Source organism: Rhopalosiphum padi, chromosome 1 (assembly GCF_020882245.1).
Source record: "Rhopalosiphum padi isolate XX-2018 chromosome 1, ASM2088224v1, whole genome shotgun sequence".
NCBI classification, from domain to species: domain Eukaryota; kingdom Metazoa; phylum Arthropoda; class Insecta; order Hemiptera; family Aphididae; genus Rhopalosiphum; species Rhopalosiphum padi.
The window spans coordinates 7,503,122-7,518,928 of NC_083597.1; the positions used below are offsets into that span (position 1 = coordinate 7,503,122).

At 26.2% G+C, this 15,807-nt stretch overlaps 2 protein-coding genes across 3 annotated transcripts; one reads left to right on the forward strand and one right to left on the reverse strand.

Annotated features, from left to right (window-relative positions):
- Positions 1-841: 841 nt before the first annotated feature.
- On the reverse strand, positions 842-5,051 carry LOC132917324 (ribonucleoside-diphosphate reductase large subunit-like). 2 transcript variants are annotated; one of them, XM_060978023.1, is made up of 14 exons: positions 4,814-5,051; positions 4,713-4,759; positions 4,368-4,450; positions 3,932-4,112; positions 3,569-3,717; positions 3,265-3,476; positions 2,727-3,197; positions 2,449-2,656; positions 2,163-2,312; positions 1,868-2,101; positions 1,573-1,800; positions 1,416-1,511; positions 1,170-1,358; positions 842-1,104 (listed from the first exon to the last, which is right to left on the reverse strand). In XM_060978023.1, exons 2-14 carry the CDS (start codon positions 4,750-4,752, stop codon positions 1,042-1,044), a joined length of 2,304 nt encoding a protein of 767 aa, XP_060834006.1. In that variant the 5' UTR covers positions 4,753-4,759; positions 4,814-5,051; the 3' UTR covers positions 842-1,041. The 2 variants fall into 2 exon arrangements, with proteins under 2 accessions (XP_060834006.1, XP_060834005.1); XM_060978022.1 differs by having other exon boundaries at positions 4,713-5,051.
- A 1,380-nt stretch (positions 5,052-6,431) lies between these two features.
- LOC132932061 (ribonucleoside-diphosphate reductase large subunit-like) lies at positions 6,432-14,785 on the forward strand. Its single transcript, XM_060998254.1, has 15 exons — positions 6,432-6,631; positions 6,719-6,872; positions 8,121-8,209; positions 10,507-10,684; positions 10,757-10,917; positions 10,991-11,193; positions 11,257-11,482; positions 11,543-11,784; positions 12,159-12,360; positions 12,453-12,602; positions 13,074-13,295; positions 13,368-13,580; positions 13,638-13,733; positions 13,807-13,995; positions 14,056-14,785. The coding sequence occupies exons 2-15, from the start codon at positions 6,821-6,823 to the stop codon at positions 14,239-14,241; spliced, it is 2,409 nt and encodes an 802-aa protein (XP_060854237.1). The 5' UTR covers positions 6,432-6,631; positions 6,719-6,820; the 3' UTR covers positions 14,242-14,785.
- Positions 14,786-15,807: the final 1,022 nt, after the last annotated feature.

A 15,807-nucleotide genomic window follows, 5' to 3' on the forward strand; every position in this document is an offset into this window, starting at 1 on the left:
CTACCCTTGCTTTCATTTATAAATAGAATTCCATTTATTGAAGTGTACCCAAAGTATAAGTTGTTTTCAAATTCATAATTTAACAGACTATACCACTAAATTAAAAGCTCAATGTAAAATATTCTTCAGTTCTATAGTGCTCACACACAGTGAACACAACGGCATATTCCCTGATTTGAGGGTCATATTTTCAACTAGGTTCAAAAATTTCATCAATGGTTTATTGATACATTATACCTCTTTTTACAAGTAAAATTCAAGGTTCATTCATATTTCTTTTGCAATCCCACTATACACCAAAAACTACATCTATAACTATCATCTAATCTACTATATTATAACCCTCGCAGTCTCGCTAACTAACACCACACTAGCTCCATATAAAAATATTTGCTTTTCGGATTAAGTACTGTTATTAATTATTGTATACTATTATTAAATATATTCTTGTCAGTCTAAGGTCTTAGCCTATTTTGTATCAAAAATAAACAAAATAAATAAATGAACCTAAATACTAAGTAATTATACTAAATTATGATTTTTAGTCCATAAATGGACTACAAAATAAAATAAAATAAAAATATTTAAATGGCTAATAGATTATAGTCATAAAAAGAAATTATAAATACTTATTAATTATTAAAACCTCTAGATCAATAATTTCTAGATTTAGTGCATAGATATTAAACACAATTAACCAGTAACTAATTTTATAATTTATAAATAAAATGAATCAGTAGGGGGGAAATGTGGAACTATTATCGATAAACCACCCTACTTCACATCCACATCAAATCATCACAACCACTTTAATCTAAACTCTAGTATAGACAATAAACAATTGTTATAGAAATAGAATTTAATATTTAATAGTGTAATAGTAAAATTAAAATTAACCAAATGAAATTATTGTATAATACAAAATATACTAAGCATTATAAATTTATAAAATATGAGGGTCTAAAAATATTTTTAAATTATACACTTAATTTAAAAAAAAAAAAAACGATAAAAAAAATACCATAATATTTACAAAAATTATTAATCTCGTAGGTCCTCTTCAGTTTGTTTAATCCTTAATTGACATACACCAGTTTTTAAACCCTTAAAAAAATTTAATTATATTTATAAAAACTTTCTACTAAATGTTTTAAAATTATTAAGATTACCATTTTCCATGTTGACATGTGCATTTCAGAAATTATTTCCTCATTTGCTTTAACCATATTAAGAGAAAAAGCTTGTGATTGATCAATAAATGGAGCACGTTCAGCAGCCATAACCACCAAAGATTTTTGATCTATTTCCCATTTTGTTCGGTATAATTTTTTTAAATCTTCTGGCAGGCCTTTAATTTCCTAAACACATTAGCTTATTAGTGTTAAATGTCTGATACCTAATTTTTAATAAATTACCTGTACTGAACCCTTATTATTCACCAATTCAGATATTATATTCTCATTCCAAAGGTTAAGATCATGCAAATCTTTTAATAAATATGGATTAACAACCTTAAAGACAAACAATTTAAAAAATAAAAATAAATAAATAACTTAAACAAATTAAAACTACCTGAATTTCTTTTGGTTTACTTTCTCCCAGAGAAATAAATCTACGTTTAATATTTGTATCTAATGGTTCAATAGAATTCACATTTCCAAAAATTGAGGACTCAATTTCAGTGTTAGAAGTAACTGTAACTAGAGAATTACGTAGTCCGTGTTGTGCAATTTTTGTTTTTAGGCTATTCCAATCCCATAAATTAGAAGGTTTTACATTCCACAAATCAAATTGTAATAACTACATGAACCAAATTAAAAAGTTTATATACAATTAATAATTAAATATTAATATTTAACTGTCTTACCCCTTTACTTGTCGGACTATTTGAATATGTTTTATATGGTCCATTTTTAGCAGCTAGTTCATTACTAGCTTCTAAAGCACCATAATAAATAGTTTCGTGAATTTTTACATTAAGATCTCTAGCTTCTTTATTATCGAAAGGATATTTCATTTTAATAAATAAATCTGCTAATCCTTGGATACCAATTCCAATGGCTAATTGATTTTGTTTTAAACCAAATTTCAATTGTTCTTCCTAGAATAAACTTGTTAAACAATTGTTTAAGAGATTATTATGAAAAAGTAAAGAAATTCACCTCGTTAAGTATAGCATTATTATTTTCAATTATTTTATTCAAATCATAAGTTATTTTCTTTGCTACTTCCTTAAGTTTATAAAAATCAAAATTATTTTCTGATGTTAAAAACATATCAACTGAAATTGATGCAGTAGTGCATGTGGCCACCTATAAAACAATTTTGAAATTAAATTTACAATAAACTCTCTGTGTTTAACATATACAATGGAAGATAATTTGCCTTCTTATTTTTATTGTTATAAATTAATATATTTCATATAGGTTAAATAATATATAATGTTACTTCATCAGATGCAGTAAATTGTACAGTATCTCCATTTCTTCCAGCACACTGGATTGTTCCCAAATGAGATTCATTACTTTTAGCATTACATGCATCTTTAAATAATAACAGTGGTAATCCTGTTTCAATCTGAGATTGAATAATTTGTGACCATAATTTCCTTGCTTCGATTTGTCTTATAACAAAACTTTTACTTTTCAATTCATACCTGAGAATATAAAAAATAATAATAATAATTTAAATACGAGATTTATTCAGTTATTTTTTTGAATTCTTACTCATTATAAAGTTTATCAAATTCTTCTCCATGAACTTCTATAAGACCAGGGCAATGATCAGGACTCATAAAGCTCCACATTTGGTCATTTTGTACTCTTCTCATGAATTCATCAGGTATCCATAAAGCTAGATGACTGTGTTTTAATTTTATATCTGCAATAGTAGTCTTTCTAATTTGGTCAATAACTTTCATTATATCTGCATGCCATAATTCACAATAAATTGCTACGCCTTTAATGCTCTTAGGCCTTTCTAATGTTTCTGTTTTACGGACCATGGAATCATATTGCTTCAACATAAGAGGAAGACCACTAGATTTCCCATTGCTGCCTTTAATATAAGTGCCTGCAGCACGTATTTTGTGCACATGGACAGCAGTACTCGAATAAGGTAAAATAAATGTTGATAAACGGTTTAGAGTATCATAAATACCATCAATGCTGTCTGCTATCATTGCTATTGAATAATGACTAATATAATAATAAAATACAAACATTAGTAATAATTTTTTTTTATATATATAATTATAAATAGTACCTTATAACTGATACATTTAATTTTCTAGCAGCTGGTTGCAATTGCATAACTACCGGAGAAAACATACACAACTTTTGAGATAACATTTTGTATGTCTCAATAGCTGAGTTAATATCATCTCTATGAATACCTACAGAAACTTTCATAAATAAATGTTGCGGTCGTTCAATAGTTTGGTTTTCATATTTAACTAAAAAGTTTTGGGTTAAGTACTGAAAAAATATAAATATATAATTCAAACATAAATATTAATAATGTAGATATATAATATAAATATGATGTACACAACAAAATATAATATTACTTTTAATCCAAAGTAATCCAAAATATAATCGTTTTCATAATTAATTGCTTCATTTAATTGATCTTTATTTTTCATGATAATTTCATAAATATCATCTGATAAACCAATATTCCAATAACCATCATTTTTATAGATATCCTCCATCACATCTATGAATAAAATAAAATAAATCTATATTTGGTGCATAAATTACATACCAACTACTTATTATTTTAAATACTACATAATTTACAATTATTTTTTTAGATTAAACATAATATTATTTTAATTTAAGTACTTAAAACTTATTTCAAATAATTCCCTCCTCTAGATATAACTAATATTTGGTTTTCTATTTAATCTATATTTAATGACAATATGTACCACTAAATTTTTCTTTAGTTTGCTTATGCAAATTAGAAATAGCAATACGAGCTGCTAGTTTTTCATAATCAGGATGAATAGTAGCCATGGTAATTGCCATTTCAGCAGCTGCATCGTCAAGTTGAGATGTAGTAATACCAGTGTAAAGGCATTTTTTGATTACATGAATTGCAGTTGCAGCCTAAAAAAATTAATAAAAGTTTTATGAAATATAACCTAAGATTTTACACTAAAAATATAACACTGCTTAGTAACTTATTTTATGAAAAAAAACAAAATGTGTGCAATTTTATCACAACCTTCTAATAGCATATTATGTTATATAAACTCAACTATAATGTAAATAACTTATATATAAGTTGTATAATTATAATATCTGTAATATCGTCTTTAATCATATTATTATATTCATTAAAATATTTTTGATTAAACTCACTGGATCAATTTTTTCCAAGCCATAACATAACTGTTTAATACGTGCAATAATTTCATCATAGTGAACACTTTCAATACTGCCATCTAAAACATTAATTATAACCAAATTATGTACATATTATTGTTTTTTATTTTTATTTCAGTTAAACCTAGGTATTATTTTAAAATACTAACAAAATAGACAATGATGCATATTATATGAAAATTACTAATCCTGGATTAGCTTTTCATAGACAACACAATAGCATATAATAATATTTTGCTCTCTAATTAACCATGCATATGTCTATAGTGTAGTACACATGATGTGCAGACACACAATCTTCTTTAAATACAAGATACATACCTCTTTTTTGGACGTACAAATGCTTCTTTAGTTCGGCCATAATAATACTGAAATTGGATCGAATATTAATATTAAGTTAATACAATATCAATAATGCGCACTTTAAAATATTATAGGTTTACAATCGAACACCGATGCAATGAACATTCGCGTTAACCAATGATCAATGAGCGCAAAAAATGTAATGCGCAGGACGAGTATCGACTAACGAGTAAGGACCAAATGGACGTTACGAGAAGCAAATTACCAAAATGGTTCCTTCGTACCTACTCTACAGTCATTAGTTTCTGCGCGAATTACAATGTAATATCAGTCGGCAATCGGCAAGGTGGATTTAAATACATAATAAAAAAAAACACAAGGCTGTAGTTTCGCGCCAAAACTCTATTGTCAAAACAGTGAGACCAGTTTTGAGGAAAAACTTGTATCGTTTGTTGAACAGTGTCGAGTTAACGTCAAGTTTAAAATAATAGTATGCATACAATAACAATTTCAAATTTGCATCACGCAAATATGCAATTATAAACGCACCAATACGACATCGAAGGTTTCGTTACCCATTTACAATTTACAACTTTTCAACTTTTCAAGTCGTCGTCTTTGAATATTTTTTTATGAGTTCCGACTTCTTCATAATGATTATTCGACAACTATTGAACCGATATAAATGATATAGGTAGGTAATTACTAATTACTATAATATATTTAAATATATTATATTATCATAAATAATAAATAATATATAGCAGTGTAGCACATAGGCTATTTGACATAGCTTATATAAATATATTATTAAATCGATTATCATAATATTTTATACTGACCGAACTGAAAAATTTAAAATTATAATATTTAACCTTTAGTGTTTGATTGCAAAAAAATACGAACATTTGTCGATAGTCAAATTTTGAAAAAGATGTTGTAGGTACCTCTTAGCTAGTACTTATATTATAGAAGGTACAGTTCCTATTTTTGTGTGACAAATAGACGAAAAAATTCATGTTTTCTAGTTTCTAGAAGATGTTTATCTAGATATGCTAGAAAAAAAATGGTAAAGGATGAAGTAGCAAAATTTACAAAAAATATGGACTGCTATAGTAGAAACTAAACCCAGTACTAGGTACGTCAATTGTACATAGTACCCACCGCCGCCTGCTCGAATTTTATACTGTATACGCAAAGTAATGATTTTTTTGTATGTCGAGGGCATGAATACCTAATTCTATAACAAAAAAAAAAAAAACAAGTACAAATATTATCTGTACTTTTTAGTTTTTAGTCCTTAGACCCTATAGGAAAGGGAATTATATTTTAATACTTTATTAACAGCAGGGTAAATAACTATATGATCATTAATAGTTTTTTAGGCCCTAATTTGTTCGTTGAAACGCGTTCGTAGACCCAGTTGAAAAAGTTCACAGCTTGTCAGTTTGGCGCAGACTATGAAAATATTGAATGTTTTCTGTTTTCTGTAGTCTGTACTCTGATTTGTAGCTTGCCAGTTGCTTATAAATTATAATAGGTACTAATCTTTATTATTATTATGCCGCACAATAATTATTATTGTTTCAGGCTCCTACACCTACTATAAAAGTATAAATGTCTACAGATCAATATCGATGTGATGTATTTTTACTATCGCGTGAGGTACGACTGTAAGTCGCGGTCATATGGCAGAAAAAACGCGGGAAACCTTGTACGACTATCTTTATGTAATCATTATTCTCATTATGTGTTTCCCGCCGGCCGCCACTCTGCCAATTGTTGCGAATTTTGTGTTGTCCGGTATTCCGGTTTCTGTGTATCATTTGTTGGCAGTTCGTAATTATTAATTATTCGAGGCTACGTCTACACTTTAACATATAACTAACTATTACTATTGAAGTACATTCAGTTGTGACGGAAACGTATTCGGCAAGGTACAAATACTACAAATCAACTGCTCCAAATACACGTTGATAGCTTATTTATTATAGTCCATAGTATAATATTATTATCTGTCGTAGGTACTTTGTTATCCAGGTGGCAGGTATTGTCCGATTCTACGATCAACCGTCGTTGATTTTTAATCAGGTTAAATTTTAACCGTCTCCCGAACCTCCCCAATCATGTCCGACTATGCAGGAAAGCAGAACACAAAACTATTTGTTAAAAAGCGTGGTAAGTACCGATGTATTTGTTATACACAATTTTGATATTGGTGCCTTTATAATCAGCGCATACGAGGCGTGATAAATTTACATATTAAAATTTGAAAAAGTCTCACCTCTCATTTTAGTGGTAGATAATATATTAGAAATGTACCAATTTAATGTTTATTTAAATGCGTTAGGTATGTTAAATTGTCTATTTATTTACCATGTACAAACTGGGTATTTAGAAAGTCATGTCTCTTATATGCCAATATCCCTCTACCCAGAGATTTCCAAAAATGAAAATTATATAACGTGTCTTATTGTATGCAAAAGTCCCTCTATAAATTAAGTTCAAAGTTCTCTTAGTTAAATCTGTCAGCTTTATGTTTATACTACTGACATTCCTAAAACCTCAAATAATATTATGGCCACTTAAACAGATGACATTGCAATTCTTTCAGGTAGAAATTATCCTGTAGAAACCGTACATTTTCTACAAATGTTTAAATTTAATTAATGAGTGGTCATCCAATTAGAAAATTAAGATTAATCTAGATAAATCAATTTATATTCCATTCATGCTAAAAAAAATCTATCTCTCTTCTCTCCATGTCTAAGGAATACCAATTACAATATCTTAAAATTAAATATCTCGGTGTTATACTTGATTGACTTGGGGTCCTCACATCAAATCTAAAAATTCACATAATTATTCTGAAATCAAAACTGGCTTTTTACACTTACTAAATGCAATATCTACAAATCTCCATTAAGACCTATTTGGACCTATGCAATCTTATTCTGGGGTTGTGCTAAACCATCCTAATTAGTAATAACTGCAAACTTTTTAATTCATCACTCACTGCGTTATCTCTTCTGTATCATGATACATATCCAATTCCACATTTTAAAATGACTAAAGTAAAACCAGTAACCAATTAACCACAAAACATTATACAAAATTTTACTCTAAATTACAGACTCACTTTAACCTTCTAATTGCTAAACTTGCATCCAACTCACTTCTTGGAAATCCTACACGACGTTTTAAGAGAAAATGGTGTCCATATTTATTGAATGATTAACACTTCGGTCAACTAACCATTTATAAATAATTTGCAAAAAAAAAAAACTTATTCTATCATTGGATGGCCTCCCTCCTCATGTATATCATTGTGTATTCTTTTAATTTTTTAATTTGCTTATTATACCTTGTAGCATAGTGAAATATTAAAAAAAAAAAATTTATCATCATTAAAATGTATTTGTTTAGATGGACGTATGGAAGAAGTGATGATGGACAAGATCACGTTACGAATTGAACAATTATGTGAAGGCCTCAACATGGACTACATTGATCCGGTTATAAAACATTTTTGAAACAAGTTTACTTTATCAAGTTATTCGGGAAATTACAAAATAATTGTTAATTAAGTTAAGAATGAGCGAAATGAGATTGAAAGCATCATTCAGAATTTGTTTTGAAGTTTTATCATTTATCACACTTATCACATTTAGTTGAGATGTTTTATGTGTTGAAAAATTACATAACGGACAATAATATCAAACCAGGTTTATAACTATATTGGATGTCATGTGATTGTTGGTATGGGTTAAATCGTATTTTGCTTGCTCCAGTCGCAAAATATTACAATATCTATGGACCATATAAATATGTTAACACTTATATATAACTAGATCTCAGTGTATTTAACTATATGATTTATAGGCAGTCTGCAGTCTTCACATAGTAGTAGCATTGATTATATACTAATACAGTATTTATAATCAATGGTTGTAGATTAAACAATTGTGTAACCATGCGATTGGTGATTAGTAATTATTGTGACAAATGATAAACTTCAAATAACTAAGTTAAAGCAACAATTATTTTTCACTAGGACCCGGATTTATATGCTTTAAAAACCTTATAAATATGCATTTGTATCCTTATTTTGTAGAAATATATTCTTAAAATTAAAAAATATGCTAAAAAAATCTTTAATTATTTTAAATATTTTTACATAAAATTATTTTATATTATGATAAATTTTCAATGGTAATGTCACCTATTATAATTTTAATCTAAAAAATCAATAACAGATATATTTCTTTTTTTTTAAATTTGGTATGTGGCTAAATGAAAATAAATACATACCAAAAGTAAATTGTATTGACTGTAAATATAACTATAAATATGTTATTTAATTAATATGATCAAATATTACATATTATGCATTCAAAAACTGTCTATATGTAAAGAAAAATCTTAAAATACAGAAATATGCTGTACTTGTTTAAAAAGGGCAAAATATGTACAAATATGCAAAATAAAACTTTGTATTTCAGATCTATTGACTATAATTTAAACTTGCAGCTTATTTAGTTACTTTTTGGATTGTTTGATAAAAACAATACAACGCATATAAAACCTGGTCCTACTAATCACATTGTTCAGTGATTTCTATTAATTTCAATAAATATTTTTAAATTTCCCGATGAACTTGGCAAAATAAACTTTAACCTTATTTTTTATTATTAATTAATAACATTAATGTAATAAAAGAAAATTAGTTTCTTTCAAAATCACAATCAGTTTTATTTAATTTTAATATAAATTAAAAAATATATATTATTTGACATATTAATCTATAAACAATATTATTTTGTTAATATTAAATATTAATCTTACCAATAGAGTAAAAAAAAAAGTTGTAGTTACAAAGAGATAATTTCTTAAAATATACAAATAGAAAGCAAAAGTATGTATTATTTGCTGTTACTAATTGCAATCTCATAGAAATAAAATTATAATCTGTTTTTGTGAGCCATAAAATCACTGTATGAACCCTAAAATCTTTTCATAGTTTGAACTGAAAATAAAAAGTTTAAGCTATAAATTACTTTTTATTGTAAATATTAAGATAGGTCATTAGGACAATTACAGTAAGCCCAATTTATGTGTTAAAAAGATATAGGTATAACAAAAATATAATTTCAGTTTAACTAAAAAACATATCACTAAAAGAAAATCGAGTTTGAGAGAAGATAGTCTCGTAACGATAGTTAAGTGTATTTCATGATATTGTTTTTTGATAATGCTGTTAGAGTAATTTTAATAATTTTCTATTAATATTGTAAATTATGATTGTTTCTAAAAACATTGAATTTAATATATTATTAATATATATTTGTATCATTTGTAGGTAAAACATATTCAAACCTAGTATTGTGTTTGTTAGAAAGTGTAAACGATGATACTTAAATTTTCTTATTAAACCATTTAATGAAATATATTTAATATTTTATGACATATTTAAAAACACTATATAAATCTATAAATTATTATATTACTACAATTGACAATATTTAGAACATAGAGTTATTATATGGTTTTTTTTTTTTAGTATTTCTTTTAAAGAATTGTGTGAAAACATTACTACTGTGCAAAATAACAACACTTTTATCCCTAACCTAGAACTGTTCCTTAATATAATAGATTACTATTTTTAATATTAATATGCATTTTTAAATTATATTTTAAATCTTTCTAATTTTTCTATTGAAATTTATACTTGCAACTAAATTTATAATTTGATAATATTATAATTACTTATAAAGTTGGTATTTTACTAATTGTTGATTTTCTTACTTTTTAGCCTGAAATTACACTTTATGTAATTGGTGATTTATGCCCAGGCATAACTACTGTACAAATTGACAATTTAGCTGCTGAAACTGCTGCTTATTTAACAACTAAACATCCAGATTTTGCTGTACTTGCTGCACGTATTGCAATTTCTAATCTTTATAAAGAAACTAAAGAAAATTTCAGTGGTATGTTATTTATTTTGTTATATTTCTATTCATAATTATTAATATATAACATGATTTATTATACTATTACAGATGTAGTTTATGATTTGTATAATATGCCCAATGAAAGAAATAAAAGCCGCATGCCAATCATTTCGGATTTTCATTATGATATTATTATGAAACATGCTGATCGTTTGAATAATGCTATTAAACATGATAGAGATTATGCTTACAGTTATTTTGGATTTAAGGTAAATACTAAGTTACACAGTTATTCTTTTATAATTTTATTAATTGTAACATTTTTTTTATGATACGTTTCAGACACTTGAAAAGTCATATTTATTAAAAATTAATGGTAAAGTTGTAGAACGTCCTCAACATTTATTAATGAGGGTTTCAATTGGAATTCATGGTGAAGACATCGATGCAGCCATAGAAACTTACGATTTAATGTCATTAAAGTATTTTACTCATGCTTCACCAACAATGTTCAATGCCTCTACACCTAGACCCCAACTTTCAAGGTAACAATAAAATATAATATTTTATGTAAATTTAAATTTAAATTTCCTAAAATGTTGGTTTAGTTGTTTTTTGGTGGCTAATAAATCAGATTCATTGGAAGACTTTGGTAAAACAGTTAAAACATGTGCCAAAATTTCTCAATCTGCTGGTGGTATTGGTGTACATCTCCACAATGTTAGTGCAGCTGGTACAACATGGACCAAATATCCAAAACATGAATCACATGGTCTTGTTGAACCCTTAAAAGTTCTTAATGATTTGGCTCAATATATTGACCAAGGTGGAAGAGTAAGTTTATTTTATTTAGTTTAAATCTTAAAAGTTTCTTAATGTATTTGGATTTAATAGAGACCCGGGGCAGTTGCTGTTTATATTGAGCCTTGGCATGCTGATATATATACTTATACAGAGTTACGTAAAAATACTGGCAATAAAGAAGAAAAAACTAGAGATTTATTTTTGGCTCTTTGGATACCTGATGAATTCATGAGACGTGTTGAGGCTGATCAATCTTGGAGTTTAATGTGCCCACGTAAATGCCCCGGTCTTTCAGATGTCTGGGGTGATGATTTTGTAAAACTTTACAAAAAGTATAACTAATATTTATTATTTAAATTTAAATGTAATTGTTATTAATTATTTATAATACTAATTCAAAGAACTGATTTATTGTTTGTCTAAAGTCACAATTGCTAAAAAAAAAAAATTAATTTTAATTCTGAAGAGAGGGATTAATGGAAAGGTTTTACATTTATGTATGTTTTTTTTGTGTGTATACTTTTTAAGCAAAGTATTGAATTTTTAATGGCAAGCTGCACTTTAAATGATTATAATTTATTTTATTGCCTTAATATAAAATTGTATTTATCGCCTAATTATAATAATTAAAACATTTTAAATTATTTACACATTAAATCATACAACAAATCATATCTAATAAAACATGTATATTTTATTACCATAGGTACGAAGATGAAAAACTTTACAACAAGCAGGTACCAGCTAGAGAATTATGGTTCCGTATAATAACTTCTCAAATTGAAACTGGTATGCCGTATATGTTGTACAAAGATGCATGTAATGCTAAGAGCAATCAGAAAAATCTTGGTACAATTAAGTGTAGTAATCTTTGTACCGAAGTCATTCAGTACACTTCACCAGAAGAGGTCAATAACTATTATACTTTTTTATTATTAATTATTTCATTAAGTCAATCTTATTTATTAATAATATTTATATCCTTTGTTTTGTTTGATAGGTAGCAGTATGTAATCTAGCTTCAATTGCAGTAAATATGTTTGTTAAACCTAATGGAGAATATGATTTTCAAAAACTTTTAGAAATTACTAAAATTGTCACAAAAAATTTGAACAAAGTCATAGATGTCAACTATTATCCTGTCATAGAAGTAATTAAATTTATTTAATTTAAATTTAGACATGTTTAGGGTTTAAGACTTCTTGCATTTGTATGGAATTTTATATATATATACTTTTCTGTAGATTGTTTTAGATGAGATTGAAATTATTTTCATGATAAAAATAATTTTAAATATTATTATTATATTTGCGTGTTACTAATTATCGACTATCCTATATAATTTAGTGTATTTTTTCAAGTATATAGTTTTATTTCAAGAGTTTAAAAATGTCTAAAACATCAAATAATAGTCACATAAGTCAATCCATAATTAATAGTCAAAATATATTTTTCTTAAACATTTTCAATACTAAATAACTGATTTATTCTGACTTAATTAAAAATTTTAGCCGCATGTTTGCATGTTTTGATAGTTTTAATTGTATATTTTGATTATTTTTGGTGTAACAAGTCCTGAATCCTAGTCATGTCTATTATATCTTAAATTTTATTCACTTAGGCTGAAACATCAAATAAACGACATCGTCCTATTGGTATTGGTGTCCAAGGGTTAGCAGATTTATTCTTATTGATGAGATTTCCATTTGGCTCTCCTGAATCACGAAAACTTAATTTACAAATATTTGAGACTTTGTATTATGGTGCGTTAGAAGCTAGTTGTGAATTAGCTGAAAAATATGGAACTTATTCATCTTATCAAGGATCACCAATTAGTCAAGGAGTATGTACTCAAAAATATAACCATGTATATGTTGATATGTTGATTTATATTTAATTAAATTTATTATTTTAGATTTTCCAGTATGATATGTGGAATGTAAAGCCTACTGACCTATGGAATTGGGATATATTAAAAGAAAAAATTGCTAAACATGGTGTTAGAAATTCATTGTTATTAGCACCAATGCCTACTGCTTCAACAGCTCAAATTCTTGGAAATAATGAATCTATAGAACCATATACCACAAATCTATACTATAGACGTACTCTTAGTGGAGAATTTAGTGTTAGTAAATTGTGTAATTTTGTTTTAATTTTATTTTTAACGTATCTCATACCCTAGGTGATCAATCGTCATTTATTGAATGATCTAATTAAGCTTGACCTATGGAATGAAGACATGAGAAATAAATTGATTTACTACAAAGGATCAGTACAGGTAAAATCAAATATTTTGAAAATAGTTTAATAACTAAAATTTGTACTTAAACTTAATGTTTTTGTTAACACAGAAAATAGAAAATATTCCAGACAATATTAAAGAATTGTACAAAACAAATTGGGAATTATCTCAAAAAATCATATTAGATATGGCTGCAGATCGAGCCGCATATATTGATCAATCTCAATCATTAAATATTCACATTGAACAACCAAGTATTAGTAAAATATCATCTGTACATTTTTATGGATGGAAAAAGGTAAGTTAATTATACACTTTTAAATATTTTAAATACTGTATTTGCTTAATTGTATAACAGGGCTTAAAAACTGGTATGTACTATTTGCGAACCAGACCAGCTGCTGATCCTATACAGTTTACAGTTAATAAAACTACACTATCTAATAATGTTGCAATTCAAACTGAGAAGAATGATGCACTAAGTATGCAACAATTGGTGTGTTCATTGGAAAACAAAGATGCTTGTATGATGTGTGGTGCTTAGATTATTGTGATGCATAATTAACATTTGATCTGTAAAATTATTGATGTACCATATAATGTTTATATTTATCATTTATGTGATAATATTACATTAATATTATTATAATTTCTTTCTCAACTATTTTTATATTATGTATTATCTATAATTTATTATCTGTGGTATACTTTTTAATGTGTTTACAAGTAATTAGGAAATATGTAAAAAAAAAAGAATCCTGATTCATAAACAAAGTTGTATTTTTATTTTATCAATTATAATTTTTTACATCATAAACTTATTTCTTTTTTTTACTAAAAATGATTTTGTTTATTAACCAAATTAAATTCTTTTCTATTGTTTTATTACTCTTTATCTTCTTTTTTTTTCAATTCAAATCAATATTTTGCTTTGATACGTAGATGTTTGTACCTAAATTTTTAACTCATTAAATGTTAACCCCAACTGTTTAGGTAATTGTGAAGTAAATAGAATTTCACTTAATCTAATGTGTTTAGTGGAAAAACTTATTGTTATAATATGACAAAATATATTAATTTTGACTGAATACTTTTTTCATTTAATTAAGAGAGAATAAGATTGAATGGTAGGAATGTAAAGATATGTATAATATTGAATTTCTAAATCTTAGTACCTAATCCCATAATAATAAATAATATATTAGAGATTGATTGCATCCAACTTATAAAGTTTTCTGACCTATTAGAGAGTAGCCGTTTCTTAGCAAAATAGTATGTACTTTTCATATTTTTTTGCCTGATATTTATAGAAAAATTTTTATCCAAGTATTTAAGAACTGGAGAAAAAGAAAATTACTATTTTATATCTTAAGTCTTAACTAAGCAATGTCAATGAGAATATCTACAGATTCGTTACATATTTCTCAAATTAATCAGAAAGAATTTACCAATGAATCGGAATATTTAATATTTATGCAGTAGGTACCTACTTATCTGTTTTTAACAAAACTGATTAAAAATCAAAATACTTGAAACTTCATACAAGGTTCCTTAACAGAGGAAAACATTTAACAATTGAATATATTATTCTAAAATTAAATTAGTTATATTTCCTGAATCCTGATATACAATTATTATTAATTTAAAATATGAGAACAAATATATATTATTATCTAGTTATATTATTAGATAATAAACACTAAAGAGAATTTAGGTTTGCGTTATATTATTTTTGCCTCTGTAGACTGTGACATAACGAATATGCGGTCTGTTGAATCAATATCGTGTAAAAATTATACAGTGAATTTATTTACATAATATCTAAGTTAAAGTCAAAAACATCGTCTGTTTCTATGTATGTATTTTGTAACATATTTAAATCTTTATGCGATTTATAAATATTATATCAAAATATCGACCATGTAAAATATTAATATATTACAATAATTTAACTATTTTCATATTATTATTTATTATCTTGCTTTAAAATTAAAATATCATAAAAAAACCCACGTACCGACACAAATAGGTAATGTTTCAACAGTAAGTTTGATAGTAGTTAAATGCTTTATATAAGTAAATATTTCTTTTACTTCAATAATTCTTAAAA